The 13840-nt window shown below is 38.0% G+C and overlaps 1 protein-coding gene across 11 annotated transcripts in view; it reads right to left on the bottom strand.

Annotated features, from left to right (window-relative positions):
* The window catches only part of LOC135215468 (protein bric-a-brac 1-like), a 44674-nt gene that overhangs the window by 15678 nt on the left and 15156 nt on the right, over positions 1–13840 (bottom strand). For 9 of the 11 annotated variants that reach the window (XM_064250204.1, XM_064250198.1, XM_064250196.1 and 6 more), the window contains 2 exons: positions 3612–3702; positions 1989–2762 (listed from right to left, as the gene is read on the bottom strand). In XM_064250204.1, coding sequence (XP_064106274.1) covers positions 1989–2762; positions 3612–3692 — 855 coding nt within the window. In that variant the 5' untranslated portion in view covers positions 3693–3702. Of the gene's footprint in view, positions 1–1988; positions 2763–3611; positions 3703–7819; positions 7843–8495; positions 8620–13840 lie in introns of those variants that run through there. The other 2 variants (XM_064250203.1, XM_064250206.1) reach the window with 2 other exon arrangements.

Genomic DNA, 13840 nt, shown 5'->3' with positions numbered 1-13840 from the left:
AGAATTCTTTGAGAATGATTTGGTTTCTGTGAGCATTACACATATACATCCGAGTGTCCATTCTATGTTTCAAGTGATTTTAGTTGAACAATAAGTAGTTAGGGGAAACATCCTGTAAAAATGTTCATAATCAAAAGTCTGTAAATTCAAATATGGTTTGTAATGCATAAGGCTTATGAATATATGAAAGGAATCTATGTATGAACAGTAAAACCAATATTGATTTGATAGAGCTATGTTAGATTAAGCCTATGCTTTAGGGTAGAAAAATAATGCCAATTTTCAATTACATTAATGACCTGATCTTCAGAACCTAACCATCTATTGGTTTTATGGAGAGTGGATTCCAATTAAATTTCTGACATATCATCAAAAAAGGTGTTGGTGATAAATGAGCAATACAAGCATTTTGGCTATAACCTACCTAACCACTAATACTGGTCCTAGCAAAAATTTGTCGATCACAAAATTATGGACACTAATAATCAAAAGGAATCAAAAGATTAAAGACCAGAATGGAAGGAAGCCTCCATTAACAAAGCATAGTTTTACCAAAGCATCACTACTTATTGAGTCAATCAAGAAGATAACTGACTCGGGTTTATGGACCATTCTAGGACAGCCCTAGAGGTTTTGTTTGTACAAAATATAAATGGAAGCTGGTAAAAGACAGCAAAGAAGGATGAGTTTCCTTGATGAAGAGATGAACAAAATGAAGAAGCAGAAGGTTCTAAGTTTGCAGTCCCTTATTCTTGGTCAATACTATAATTAAAAAGTGCTAGGATCAAGTGCTAGCTGTTGTCTTAGTCCTTGTCAATGTTGAAAACAACCAGAGCACTATCTTATCTCACAAAGACAGACTTTTCCTGAATAATTATGATGAGGACTGTCCAATTAACTATAAGGTTCATTTGTTTTTTCATATGCAAGAACCCCAAAGAAACTGTCTCCTGGGTCAAGACCTACCTAGCAATGAGTCCAGACACCTAGAAATAGTCAATTTTGAGATTTCAAGGTAAGAGAAACTGGAATGCATCTGTTCTGCAACAAATGGTATCCTAATTGCCAATTTTGCCACTCATATGAATGGCAAAAAAAGTCGGATGGGAGTGAAGCAATAGTTCAATATGAAGCTAAGCATCCCTTTAGTATAAACAACTTTAAAGTATTACTCCTTTTTTATTATCAGAGCATTTTCTTTTTTATAAGAAACTAGAGGTAGAGCTGTCACAAGAACCCATGTCTATATTGATTACAAAAAAATTTCATTCAAATGCTTATTAAATAATCTCCAGCCAAAATGGTAGTATGACATATGAACCTGGGCAAAGAAAGCCTACAAAACATATGGAAAGATTCTACTATCATGGGTAAAAGGGAACCCCATGAGTCATCTACTGGTTATAATTTGATGACACCAGATGCCTTTCTGAGGAGCACCCACAAAGGACAAGAAAAAAAATAATGCCACTAGGTGTACAAAGTACAAAATTGGTTCCAGACCTTCCCGTAGTGCTCAAAATTGAATGTAATTTACCATTGGTAGGCCCCCCAAGATCCTTCTTCGGCATCTGAAGAATCCTCAGTGAAGACCCCTAAGCTTAATGGTGAACTATCTGAAGTTTACATGCTACCAGCCTAATGCATTTTACAACCTTGAATTCTTTCAGAGACAATTCCAAAGAAACTGTTTTAACATACCACAATATTCTGAAGGGATTCAGAATACGTACAAGTAATTCAAACAACATGCAGTTGAAAGTCAACACCAAAAACATCTTCAAATACAAGATGTCATAGAAACCTAAAACTGCTCTAAACGTACCTAAAATCCATATTTGGTTAACTGTACATCACCCGTTAAGCAGCAAAAGTGAAAGACTACTGTACTATTACATCAATGGCTTAAGTACGTATTAAATTATTCTTTGTATTAGGTGATTTCCTTGCTACTCATTTCAAATACAGATTACTGAATTTGAGCTTACCACATCTTCTTCCATCTTTGCAGAACTTTTCCAAGATGGTCCAGGGAGTGGATCGGATTCATCGTGTGGCTTTTCTTGACAATTAACTTCTGAGGTTGGTGGAAGAGGTAAAGGTGACCGTGGAGGTTGTGGAGTTTGTGGAGGTTGTGGCGTACTTGAGACATGCTTGGTATCATCTGGAGAGCTTTCCTTGTTGGGGTAATGAGGTTGATGAGATTGATGAGGTTGGTCGGGAGATACGGACTGGGTGCACTCATTTTGGACATTATCGGATTGTGACACGGATGATGAGGATGATTTTTGTGACAAATCATAGGGACTATTCGGTTCTTGGGGAGACCAGTTACTACACACAAGGCCTACTGGACCAACAGGCATATAATCGGAATCTCTTGGAGCTCTTTTTTTCTTTGGTGGTGGGCTTACAGCAGGGTCTGCAGCTGGCCTTGGAGTAGGAACCTCTCTGGACGATCTGTCAGGCCTTCTGAGATGCACAGGATCATCGGGGACAGCTAATCCTTTCACCTGCAGTCCCTCTGCAGTTTTAATTAATGAAGCTAGATTATGATGGGGAACATTCACCTCACCTCTGTACATAAAATCTAATAATGCCTCCAAGTCTCTTGCGGAAACATCTTTCATAAACACTATTGGATGTTTACATGGATTCTTGGTAAACATTTCCTTAAAGTAATCGCTACATGTTGACAATACAAATTTGTGAGCTGGATACTGTTTCCCACCACATGCCAATGTCACATCGATGAATACTTCCTGTAAAAGACAGATTACATTACAATTACTTCTCAAGCCAACAGGAGCATATATTACACAAAAAATATCTATTAATTATCATCATCACTTACTATGTGAAAATCAGAGTGTATACAGTGGAAAGTTTTCCCAGTAAATATTTTGCAGGATTTCAAGGGCATCAATTGTGCTACCCAACCCTCAAATATCAGAGAATAAACATACAATGCTACTGTGTATGAAATGGTTTCTTTAGAGAGAAAAATATACCAGTTTGAGGATGAAACCTAATTAATTACATTTAATTTGTAGAAAAAATCTAATACTATCAGAGAAAATGAATAATTAAAGGAGAATAATCACTTATTTTGTGCATCTTTGCTGTAAATGATTATTACTGGTGCTGTATGTATGTAAATGATTATTACTGGTACTGTATGTATGTAAAAGTTTATTACTGGTAGTGTATGTATGTAAATTATTATTACTGGTAGTATATGTACTATGTGAAATATTTAAACCACAAAAGCTTTTAGTGGAAACTTTTAAATGGGCCATGTAAATACCGTATATTAAAAATCTACCTAGATTAGCCTTTCTTTAAAAAATAGCAAAAAAAAAATATATATATAATGCCACTTCATTCCTTTCATTATAAACTTTAACTACACACTTCTGTGTAAAATTAAGACAAAACTGTATAAGGAGAAGTCTTGAATGATCTAAATAACCCTTACTAAATTCCTGAAAATGGTCAATATTTTTCTCAACATCCTTCTTTATTTAAAATTTATCAAACAGAAACTTATTAGAACACAACCAAGATGAGCTACTGTACACATACACACACACAGATGAAAATACTCTTACCTGGTCCCTGAGTATTGTAAGAATATCAGCAAAAGTGGACTTGTGATTATTCCACTTCAACGACAGGAGCTCATCCGTCATTGTGTTTACTCTGAAAGAACAAAAAGAAGAAGAATTAGGTGAAATGTAAAGCATATTACTACACCGAATCTGGTGAAATGTATAGAAAACTTCATCTAACATAAGTAACGAACGAAATTTCCATATTTGAACAGCCCAAAAGATAGCTGGGAGACGTATTCAATAACCTTATATTACTATGAAAGAGTGCATCAAAATCTGATCAGATTTGCTACCATGGGATAATCTAAACAGAAATGCACTAACTATTCCTTATTCTAATTTGCATCTTACCATAACCAGTTTAATGTGTTTATAGCGTATTAAAGTGAATTGTCTCAACGAATGTTTATAATATATTAATATTATAATAATAATATAGAATATGAGTGCTTGTACACGCGCGCGAGCGCTGTTTCCTTATTAAGCAAATAATAGTTCAAATTTCCCCCACTGATCTTCCTGATACTGAATGGTGCAAATGTAACACACCTGAGTGCAGGTCAATACGGGGAGGTTTTTATGTAAGCGACATTGCGTCATTTACCAGCAAGGCCTCGCGACCCTGACAGACAGACAAGTGACAAACACCCTGCGTGCGCAAAGAAAAAACAGAAAAAAAAAACTAAAAAAAAAACAAAAAAACTGGACATTCTAGGATATGCTGTTGACAGGATTTTCTTAGTTTATTCAAACTCAACTATATCGTTGGGTTTGTAAAGAGCACACACTAATCCTTCAACCTTGTCCTCCAAGACCTTTCATTGTTTGTTTCTGTTCTTGACGTAAGTTGCTGTGGATGGGATGACTGCATATATGAAGCTGGCGCGATCCTCTAAAAATACATGCCGGAAATTAATACTGAAATTATGATTTATTTTCTTTCTTAGTTGTTGCTGTTGTTTTTTCTCCTTTTTTTCTTACTGGCATTCAATTCTGAAAAAAGTTCATTTTGCTATTGCATTGTCTTTCATATTTCTTCCTAAATAATAATAATTAATAATAATAAAATAATAATAATAAATAATAAATAATAATAATAATAATAATAATAATAATAATAATACTAACAACAACAACAACACAGTATCATGTTACGTTTTCATCCCAGTCTCTACATGACTTTTTTTTTTTTATTATCACATTAGTTAAGTGGTGCAGGGCACGACGTGTATGCAATATCAAATCTAAAAGATTTTAGTTACAATGTAACGTAATAAGAATTCAATGTAATTAGATTCACACAAATGTATATGTTGAGGTCTCTTTCTCTCTCTCTCTCTCTATCTCTTCTCTCTCTCTCTCTATATATTATATAATAATTTATATTAGTATATATATATTATAAATATACACACACTTACACAAACTACTCAATATACGCATGTATGTATATAGTATATGTATAGTATATATATATATATGTATATATATATATATATATTATATAAATATATATATATATACTATAATATATATATATATATATATAGATTATATATTATATACATGCGTATATTGAGTAGTTTGTGTATTGATTATCTGAATGGAAGAGCTATCACAAAAAGGATGCCCTAGACCACACACTAAAAAAAAAAAAAAAGAAAAAAAAAGTCAATATTTGCACTGGCGTATAGAGCCATCACCGTTAATCCAGCTTCCCAGATCCTAGGCGACACTAAGCCAATGCCCTTTGAAACGGCCCCGGGAGGACTCTCGGTGTCCATGACAACTGGAAGTAACGCGAAACTGAAATTCTCTTAACTTGACGACCTTCGATAACGAGATTCTAAAACCCTTGCCTGTGACTGCTAGAGGCATAATCAACTTTACAAAGTAACGCCCACTCTCCCTCCTACCCACTACCCCACCCCAACCACACATGGAAAAAATTAACCTTAAAACAAGGGGAGGGGGAAAAGGGTAGTATAACCTTAAGAGGACAGACACGTCTGACAACGAACAAATTTAAAATTACTTCTTATATGAACACCCCTTACTGTATGGGCGGGAGGGACTCTTTTTATTAAATTTATCATGTCCATTTTCATGATATGGCGCAAATATGAGGTCCTTTCATTGTGATAAAATAAGTCAATCAAGCAGTATGCTGTCATTCACTCAGGTGACTTCACACGCATCGGGACTGATTGTCGTTCATACCAACCTTAGCCAGACCGGTCATCATCATTTGCAGTTGTGTGAGCCTAAACCATTTAGTACTATGTTTATGAAGTTCTGTGGTGGTTCCATATTTTGTTCTGTCTCTTCGCCTTCCTGTTGGCTCTCTCTCTCTCTCTCTCTCTCTCTCTCTCTCTCTCTCTCTCCTATTTAAGTGAGAGATAACCAACTTTTCTTGTAATTAACAGAATTAATTTGGACAGCTAAGCTTGTCTCTGTATCGTAAATAAAAAAAAAACAAAAAAAAAAAAACAAAGGCACATTGCTCTTTATAAATTAAAAGCAAAGGAACTTTCCTGTAACTATTTATAGTAACTTCACACCGACACAAAAATAAAGACTGCAACGAGACCTCGTTAATCAGAAACTTAAAAAAAAATAGCAATCAAATAGAAAAACCCTAAGGAATATCCATTTAGAGCAGTCCCCCGGCTGATCACAGGCGGACCCAAATTCCCCAAGGATAACTAGACCAAGTTCAGAGGTAGGTTTCTGCTGCTGTTCCTGCTGTACCAGCAGCATTAGCAGCACAGCAGGAACAGCAGTAGGGATTTTGCACGACCTTGGTGGACAGGTTTTTACATGGGGAAGGAGGAGGAGGAGGAGGAGGAAAATGGGGAGGAAGGGGTGGGGGAAGCGAAGGAGTGGCGCAAAAGATCTCATTCATTGCCCCCTGGCACTACTACCTTGGCCACCCCATGCCTAAGTGGTGCACGGTCTAGAGATGCACGAGGAGAGAGAGAGAGAGAGGAGAGAGCGAGAGAGAGAGAGAGGAGAGAGAGAGAGGAGAGAGAGAGAGATAGAGAGAGAGCAGAGAGAGAGAGAGAGAGAGAGAGACGAGAGAGAGAGAGAGAGGAGAGAGAGAGAGAGAGATGAGAGAGCGAATGTTGGAAAAGGAATGTCGAGAGAGAGAGGGCTCATCTAACTGACTTCCAATAGCGCACTTAAAACAACCACATATAAGAAACCTAATCCTTTCATGGATACAGACTTCCACTGACACACACAAACCATATATATATATATATATATATATATATATATATATATATATATATATATACACGTATATAATATAGCATGGATCAACAATACATTCATAAACAAACATCTAGAATCGCAAATAATTGTAAACAAATATTAATTCTTTATAAATGACATTTAAAAAATACTTAATCACTCGAAAGATATCGCACGAGTCGTAATCGAATGGCATAAAAATGCATATTTGTTTAGCATTCCAACCCTTTTTCCGATATCGCAGTTAACCAACATAATCATTGCTAACCAGGCCCTCGGTCTATCCTCTGCCTCCCCCCCCCCCCGTAACCCTACCACCACAACCGCACAAATAACCGTCCCCACGGACAGCTGAGAAGGCCATTGGATTGCTAAAAATACAGCGACCTTGTGGGTAAACAGGTAGTCCACCCCCACACGAAAATAGTCGAGCACAAAAATAGTGTTATGTTTAACATTATTTTTCATAAACGTGTCCTACGTACGTTTAATATTATCAAGCATTTATATATAAAAAAACTTTCATCACACACACACACACACACACACACACAGAGAGAGAGAGAGAGAGAGAGAGAGAGAGAGAGAGAGAGAGAGAGGAGAGAGATTCATCATTCCACTGCAATAGCCACCCAATTTTTTTTCTTGACTCAGCCCCGATTCGTTGATTTTCGTGCTAACGAAAAAAAATGCATAAGTGGATCCCAGTCGTGGGAGTTACCAGATTAAGTTAGGACCATACTGAAACATCAACAAAAAATACTTAAACGTACTGAAATATATTTTTATGTTGAGAAAACATTACTAGATTTATTTTCATGGAGAGAAAACTTTAGTAGATTTACATAATTTTGCTCCAATTAGGTAGGACATGACACGATAGGTTTACGAGGGTGATAGATGATCACGATGAAGTTAATTAGAGGATATGAAGCATAAATGCATACGTGAAGATAATCCCGACGCAAAAGAGCCCTCCTCTCCTCTTTTGTGAATGCTCAGAGCAACAACAGCTGCCGAACTTTCACACATGTCACCGGCGTAACGTCACGCTTCGTAACCCCTGGCCGGGGGTGGCGGGAGGGGAGGGATCGGTGGGGAGGGGAGAGCAACAACAGACGTCGTGCGATCTGCCAGATACTGCTAGAGGAGAAGTGTCCTTAATAGATAAGCATTTTTTCCCACACTAACATCACTGACACGTTACATCAGGCTTATCGGACACTATGTTGTGTCACTCAGGCGAAGATTCTTCCTCGAGCTGTTTCATTTGGCGTTCACATCAATGGCGAAAATTTAGGCCTCTAATGGGCATTTGGCTCTCCTTCACAGCCATGCAGTTCGAGGCATTAGAGAATAAAACGACAACAGGCAACTATTCGGTGCGCCAGATGGTTACGTGTTGGCGGGTGCGCGATAATATACCAACCAGGTGGTCCTGAAAACATACAGATGCGGTGGTGCCTAAAGAACTCATGTACGCACATACTAAACAAAACTGTGGCTGGTTGAAGCACCACATAGTGGAGAAAGAGGGAGCCTTTCGTTTCACTCGAATTCGCTTTTCAAACACACAAAGACACATCACTTCTCCACCAACAGCAGCGCAATGAATAAACTCACTCTATACAGTCCTACAGCGGCATGACCACAAAGGGCGCATGTGTTCAAGAGCAGTGAGAGCGAGACAGCGAGGCACATCTGTCTTCGGCCCTCACCAACAACGCACTGACAGCGTTGGACTCGCAAGTTCGCAACGCGGACGGACTAGAAAGGAGCGTACGTAGTACACAATATACCAGCGCGTTTTTCCGACCATAAAACGCACTAAGTTACGATTTAGAAAGGCAATACTCAAAAGCAGGCATCATTAAGAAATCAGACCGATCATGCCGACTTTATATGCAGTTTCATGACGGAACAACATCGTTCGTTCAACAATTCATTAAATGACGTCGAAACTCCGTAATCTGTTTGTTCTGCCAAGGTGTCATGACTGCATCTTCATTCTATGTACGAAGGAGAATTATAAACTTAATTCGTGAAAAAATGACAAACTTCCAATCGGTATTGATCCAAATTCGACAACACCTGGTCAGACATCAGCTGGACAAAGTTTTTTTTTTTTTTTTTTTTGCTTTAGGGACAAATGCTTCGCGGTTAAACTCGAATGGAATATTATTATAATAATATATAAACTTCTATGCGAAACTAAATCATGTAAAGCACTGCCGTGCACGAATCTCAATAGATAAAAAAAGTTATTATTATTATTATTATTATTATTATTATTAGGCCTATAATACTGCTGCATGTCTCAGGGTGAATAACTCGCAGTTATTTAACTTTAATCGACAGTGCCATTCCTCTTCACCTTGACCTCTTGAAAACCTAGAATAATTCAACAGCGATTCCCAAAAAGGAGTTGACCTACATGAAGCTATTTCACCTTTCGCCGACGTCAATATTCCTCGCTATTTTCAGCAGGTTCTTAATATTTTTTTTCACCCAGTCTGGCTTTCTTTGGGTTTTACACACACACACACACACACACACATATATTATATATATATTATATATATATATATATATATATATATATATATATATATATATATGTGTGTGTGTGTGTGTGTGTGTGTGTGTGTGTGTGTAAATCGGAAATGCACGTTAACAAACGTACCCAGGGTAAAACAATATACTATAGCATAAAAATATGTTAGACCGAAGGGATAACTGTCTGATAAAGTATATCATCATAAATGGCATGCAAAAGTGTCCCATTTGGCAAGTTGATTGGATGCCTTGCGATATCAATTCTCCTTTGTTCATATTATTATTATTATTATTATTATTATTATTATTATTATTATTATTATTATATTCAAACGATGAAACCTATTCATCTTGAACAAGCCCACAGGAGCCACTGACTTGAAATTCAAGCTTCCAAAGAATATGGTGTACATTTCAAAGTAGTAACAGAAAGTAATAGGAGGTACAGAAAGTACTAAATATTTTTTGTAACAATAAAAAAACCATTATCTATTCACGAACAAGGTTTTCATTACTTCCGTAATGAAAACCTTGATATGGTGGAGTAGAACACTTAAATAAAATAAAAAGAAATAAGTTAAAATAAAAATGAGCATTGCTAACAAACGTAACTTATATGCATATAATTAATGATTATTTAGTAAATAATAGTGCGTTTAGAGAATAATAGTCTTCTCAAGGAGTTACGTAAACACAAATGGTCTCTTCATTCATAACTGCTTCAGGATAGAGAGAGTAGCCTCACACAAACCTTTACAACCACGATGGGGTAAACTTGTTTTCAATGTGGTGGTATCTGTAATTAAAATGAAAGGAATACTCTCTCTCTCTCTCTCTCTCTCTCTCTCTCTCTCTCTCTCTCTCTCTCTCTCAATAAATATATTTTATTTTCATCCATACTAAAAGCTCGTTTGTTATTAAATTTTGGGGTTTCTTGCAATATTCTCCGTTTACAAAAGACAAATGTAATTTAATCCAAAGAGTACAGGCTACATCTGAGAGGCTATAAAAAAAGAAGAAGAAGAAAAAAAAAACGATGGCGTGCAAAAATGTCCCAAACGAAATTCTGGAAGAGGACCCACGAAAAACGGTCAGTTTCGTATCTGCACACGATCTTGGCACCATCAAAACGCGTAGTCCTACACTGTCGGAAACGCGAGAGAAACATCATTAGACATCGTTACCGTTACAGTAGACCTAGAGCACCTGTCAATCACTACTTCGACGTAGTACGAAAGCCTGGTCTCACGGCGGCGCCAATGTCAAGAACACACAGGTGCAGGGGGGAATGGTTCCGCAGGTGATCCTCACCAGATGTCGACGATAAAATAAACACCAGATTCCAATCTACGAAACTGTTTTGCCGAAGACTCCTAGCTAGAGCAGGTGGTATCCGTTCATGCGGTCCCACTAAAGGGGTCTTGAGTTGACCCTCGAGATATACAAAGGGATAGATATCCGAGATGCTAATATGTTTTCGTGGATTCACTTGTCTAAGTCGCAACTAGACCGCTACTTTCCAAATACTGAAGGAAAACAGCTATTGAAAGCAGCTTCTGTCTAAGCCCACCTTGCAATTCTGGCGTTTTTTTGATGGGCAACTTCCTCTTAAGAGGGATTTCCCCTCCCCTCCCCTCCCCCTCCTACGACTTAATCTAGAGCCCATCGTTCTAGAGGCATATATCAGGGGAGAAGAGCTTATTAAGCTCAGTTATCAACGGACTCGCTCCTTGGTAATCTCTTCACATTTCTGCGAACAGAAGATTCACTGCATATGTGTTCGCTCTCAACAAGCGCAAACTGTTATCCACGGTCTATGTGTATACCTAGACCGTGCTGTTATCTGTCCAGCGAGCGGACTTCGATTCCGTCTACGTGCAAACTTTGCTCGGACAGGCTACAGGCAAACAGTGAAAGCAATGAACGCTACAGAGAAGGAGGGAGCATCAGCATTTTCTCAATGAAGTCTTGCGGTCGTTGGTCTTATTTCCCAGTCTTTCGAGAGTTCAACTGCTTCCCGAACAAAGTGTAAATTGCCGAAGTCTTCTAGACTGTACTCGTGGTTTGCAGGGCTAAAAGAGTCTTTCGTAATCAACCAGCGAAGGACTGTAAACTTATTCGTTACACCAACTCCTCTACATTTTCGTCTGAATCGTCCCTTTTCCTTCTTTATTCCACATGAACTTTTATCACTCCAGTCACATCAATCGGGAACAATTCCGTCACTTCTCAAGACGAGAGAGCCTCCAGACACACACACACACACACACACACACACACACACACACACAAAGCCTTCTCAAGTTGATGAAAACTGTGAAAATGTAATTGAAAATGTAGTATTTTGTACGGTAACGAAACATGCGGAAGTTGCAACAGCAAAGGACCCTAGAGAGACACTTAAATCCAGCTTTAAACAGATATATTTTTTTTTAACTACCTTAAACCTTCTTCTCCTCTCCTTTTCCACACCAGACCGGAAACCTGTGGGTTAGCAAGTCTTCCCCCGAATACCTCTTCGAAAGCCACACCAACCCGACTTCCCCCCCCCCCCCCACCCTCCCCCACCCCCGCCCCACACCCCCCTCTCACCATTTCATACCACGATCTACCTCTCCACTGTGCGTAACATTCTCTCTTTCTCTCTCTCTCTCTCCATATACTGGTTTACAGTCCTCAAAATGCTAACTCAAGACTCTCTCTCTCTCCACGTCCACCACAATATGCTGCTGAGAGAGAGAGAGAGAGAGAGAGAGAGAGAGAGAGAGAGAGAGAGAGAGAATCCTCACTGCCAACTTATCAATGCAGGCTGGGAACAGGTAGTGACGGAATGACAGCTACTCTAGCAGGTGAATAAGCCCACTTTGAATATTATTACCTCAGCGGCCTTCGTTTCCTCGCAAACACCACCCCCCCTCCCCCGTCCATAAAACTCATGAGACTCATAAAACTCATCTCAGTAGGTTCTACTTTATCCCGATAACTACTGAGATGAGCTGCCAATCATTTTCCATATAATCACCATCATTATGAGCACTCCCAAATTCTTCTAATACCGGCCACACTCATGATTCCTTCAGGTCAGCGCCTCCTAATCTACCTCCTCCTCCCCCCCCTCTGTCATCTTTTTCCCTCAAGGAGTGAGCGATATTCCTTACCTCACATATCTCGTGATCGTATTCACCAGTTTTTTTTCTCTCTCTCATTCATTCATTCATTCTTTGTCGAAATGAATCTTCGACCAAAACTGAACATTCTGGAAAAAAACTAAACGAGATCTTAAAAATACAACATGCAAAGTGTTTGAGAGTTTGTGTGTGTCTCTGTGTGCGTTTGCGCGTGTGTGTGCGTGTATGTGTGCGCGCGCAAGCTCGCCTTCCAACAAAACGGTACTCTCATTTCCATGGCCTTTCGCTCGCTTCCTGTTTGTATCGTTCGGTCCTTCCTTCACTTTCGTGACTTTTTACTCACTGTCTCACGCACGAACGCATGTACACACACACACACACACACACATCCTTTCCCTCCCCTCCTCTCTCTCTCTCTCTCTATACTTTCTTTCGGTCATCAACCTCAGGTTCAATCGCTGCTTTCCTTCCGCTCTCTCTCTCCCTCTCTCTCTCCACCTGACTGCCGAGAGGAATAGCGATTTTCCTATAAGGTGGGAATTTCTGTGCTGAACGAAATGGGAAATCAGCGTTCCATTTACTTAAGGAATTTGGCAACGAATTCCTTGTATATTTTTACCGGAACTAATTATGAATACGTATCATTTTTCAGAAAGCCACTAGCATGACGAAATACCGAATGCACTTTCCTTCCTTTCTTGTTTTAACCAAGCTCCTTCAATATCTTCATAAATGATCTTATCGCACAGTTTACTACCAATACAGTGCGGCAAAATACATACCTAATGTCTCACTTTCACAATGCAGTACACACACGCACACACACACACATATTATTCGAGCTACAAATGTCCTTTAATATCTAATTTGCTCTACCTCGGAATTTATGTATTTTCCTATATGTAAAAAATACCCTTTCGGTTTACATAGATGAAAATATATTAATTCCGAGGTAGAGCGAATTAGATATTAAAGAACATTTGTAGCTCGAATAATTTATATGAATCACGGTGATGTGATAATTATTCACACACACACACATACATACATACATATACATATATATATATATGTATGTATGTATGTATATGTATATGTATATATATATTTATATATATATAGGTAATGTATGTGTATGTATATGTATATATATATATGTGTATTATTATATATAATATATATATATATATATATAGTATATATATATATATATATATATATATATATATATATATATATATATATCCAATGTAGCACAAAGGAACACATACTTGAGAATATCCC

The sequence above is a fragment of the Macrobrachium nipponense genome, chromosome 5, assembly GCF_015104395.2.
Source record: "Macrobrachium nipponense isolate FS-2020 chromosome 5, ASM1510439v2, whole genome shotgun sequence".
Classification (NCBI taxonomy): Eukaryota; Metazoa; Arthropoda; class Malacostraca; order Decapoda; family Palaemonidae; genus Macrobrachium; species Macrobrachium nipponense.
This window is presented reverse-complemented; position numbering and strand designations above follow the sequence as displayed.